The sequence below is a fragment of the Adiantum capillus-veneris genome, chromosome 8 (genome assembly GCF_014529385.1).
Source record: "Adiantum capillus-veneris isolate H3 chromosome 8, ASM1452938v2, whole genome shotgun sequence".
NCBI classification, from domain to species: Eukaryota; Viridiplantae; Streptophyta; class Polypodiopsida; order Polypodiales; family Pteridaceae; genus Adiantum; species Adiantum capillus-veneris.
Window position 1 is genome coordinate 21,413,814 of NC_140938.1, and position 2,451 is coordinate 21,416,264.

General features: G+C 53.0%; 1 protein-coding gene across 1 annotated transcript; it reads right to left on the reverse strand.

Annotated features, from left to right (window-relative positions):
* Nucleotides 1-604: 604 nt before the first annotated feature.
* LOC147451784 (mitochondrial uncoupling protein 4-like) lies at nt 605-1,828 on the reverse strand. The gene has a single exon (XM_086518816.1). The coding sequence runs from the start codon at nt 1,742-1,744 to the stop codon at nt 785-787; it is 960 nt and encodes a 319-aa protein (XP_086374942.1). The 5' UTR covers nt 1,745-1,828; the 3' UTR covers nt 605-784.
* Between the last annotated feature and the right edge of the window lie 623 nt (nt 1,829-2,451).

Here is a 2,451-nt window from a genome sequence, read left to right on the forward strand (position 1 = left end):
AGCAGCAGTAGTAGCAGCAACATTAGTAGGCACAACATGCAGGATAACATGTCTTATCTCTCCCAAGATGTCAACACTTGACCGCCTGCATTCTCCCCTACACTTGAGCTCTCAACCATTGTCCGAGTTGCAACTGTGTCCACTACTTCTTCCTCTGGCACCCAAGCCCTCCACTCGATTTTTGCTCATGTCGGCTAACCAAGTTTGCTGGCTCATGTCCACCCCCTTTGTCTCTCAACACGATGTTACTTCTTTTCTTTAAGAAATGCATCTCTCTCTCTCTCTCTCTCTCTCTCTCTCTCTCTCTCTCTCTCTCTCTCTCTCTCTCTCTGACTCTGAGTTCAACTCTCCTCGTCGGCTAGATGTTTAAGGTCTCTTGGGATAGTTTTCTACGACGTTAAATCTCTCTTCTTCTGCTTCTTCTTCTTCCTCATGTGTGTGTGTGTGTGTGTGTGTGTGTGTGTGTGTGTGTGTGTGTGTGCGCGCTCATGTGTGTGTGTGTGTGTGTGTAAACTCAGGTGGAAACTCCAATTGCATTGGCCACCTCTCACAATTATCGTAACTTTGGAAACATGATTGCACTTACACCCTTGTCTTCTCATAAGTGCCCACTATCTTATGGAGCCAAACACAAATTTCATATATTTGTCAAAATTATTTTCCAAAAAAATGTATGTTTCATTAGAAAAAGAATAGGCATCTCCATGACCGTTGCCCTTTAGGATTGACGAAAAATTTGTGAATGCTTAGGGGTGGTCAATTTGGTCAATAGTCAAATTGATCCTCATAAGTGGCGGAGGAGGTGGCGGATCTGCTCAAGGCTGACGAAGAGAACAATGGTGAAGGGGCCTTGACGCATGACCGTGGGCAGGAAGCCCTTGTAGAGAGCCAGGGGCCCTTCAGAGCGGATGGTCTTGAGGGCGCAGTCAAGCCCGCCAGTGTAAGTGCCGGGCGTCATGTTCATGAAACGCGTTTTGATGACGTCGATGGGGTTGGAAGCTAGCGACGCCACCAGGCCCGCAGCGCAGCTGGCCACCACATGGGTGGCAATCCCTGGCGGCAGTAGCCGTCGCCGTGCCAAGCTCTCCTTGGCCTGATCGTACGTCGCCAGCTGCGACGCCGTTACCACCATCGCTCTTTGCATCGTCAGTGCTGATCCTCGCCATAGCACGCGCACCCCTTCCTGCTTCATCATGCGCCACAGCGCGTCCCCCACGCCGGCATAGTTGCGCCTCTGTACCCTCGGTAGCCGCCCGTCTGCTTGCATCCGCACCATGGCCACGTCTGCTGGGTTTCCAATGGCCGCCCCAATCGCCCCCGCTATCAGCCCCGCGCCCACCTTCTTCACCACCGGTAACTTCCCGTCTTTCCACGCCCACCTCTGCTTCAGAACCTCGTACAGCCCCATTCGCGTCGTCGAATACAGGCACTGCCGCAGCACCGTGGCAGATACGCCGGAAAAGAGCGCCTTCACTCCCTCCGTGCGTACGATCTCGGCGCCAACAGCCATGGGCCCTCTTTGCGTAGCTGCGACGTGAGTAGCAACAGCCGCAGAGTAGAAGCGTCGCAATTCGGTGCTTCCCGGCCTCAAAGCGAGCGCCATAGCTGGTCGACGATGCGAGCCCTGCACCTGGGGGGCCTCTCCCTGCAGCTGCATGCGCACCTTTATCAGGTCGAGGGGGTGCGTCGAGCCTCCAGCCACCACCGAAGCGAGGCCACCCTCGACGAATGCTTTGATACCCATGCCGATCTCAGCAGAGCAGAATTATATCTGCTCGTGAACAATGAGAGACTAGTGGTAATGCCCAATTGGAAAAGGAAATTGTGGGCTCTTGCAAAGAAAAATAGAAATTGGAGGATTTTAGCTTTGATATGTGACTGCAAGTGCGCGTGATTGAGTGCTTTCTGCCCGGAAAAGCCCTCTCTACGCGCTGTGTGCCCATCGCTTTCCACGTTTACTTGCTTTGGTTGATTTGGTAATACGACTTTTGTTGGACTCGGTTGGAGGGTGTCGTACGACATGAAGTCTTAGTGAAGGCCTTTCACGTGCCCTCAAAAATGAAAAGATTGCATAACGGGTGTTGCCCACTTCACAAACAAGGAAATGTGCATAATTTGTCTCTCAAGTATCACAACCAAGCAATTGGTCAAGTGGTTAGAGTCACTAACGTAGATGCACCCGAGTGATCAAGCCTTGCTAGTAGCGCGCCCATCCTTTGGGCCTGAGGGGAGGTCGTCCTTAATTTGCACTTCGACGTCTATGATTAGATGGCCATGCGCTCTCGCCCACCCACGACACTAAGTGACACAAGGGGCGGGTAAGGGGATCGACGGCGAAGGAGGTTGGCAGGCATCTCGAGGTAGGCAGGCCCACCCAAAACATGGGGGCGCGGTTGAGGAGCATGGATTGGGGGGATGCTAAAGCAAGAGTAGCCCTATGGACCTGCAGCA

Excerpts from the sequence above, each read along its gene's own strand:
- LOC147451784 (XM_086518816.1), bottom strand. The coding sequence starts at position 1,744 with ATGGGTATCAAAGCATTCGTCGAGGGTGGCCTCGCTTCGGTGGTGGCT.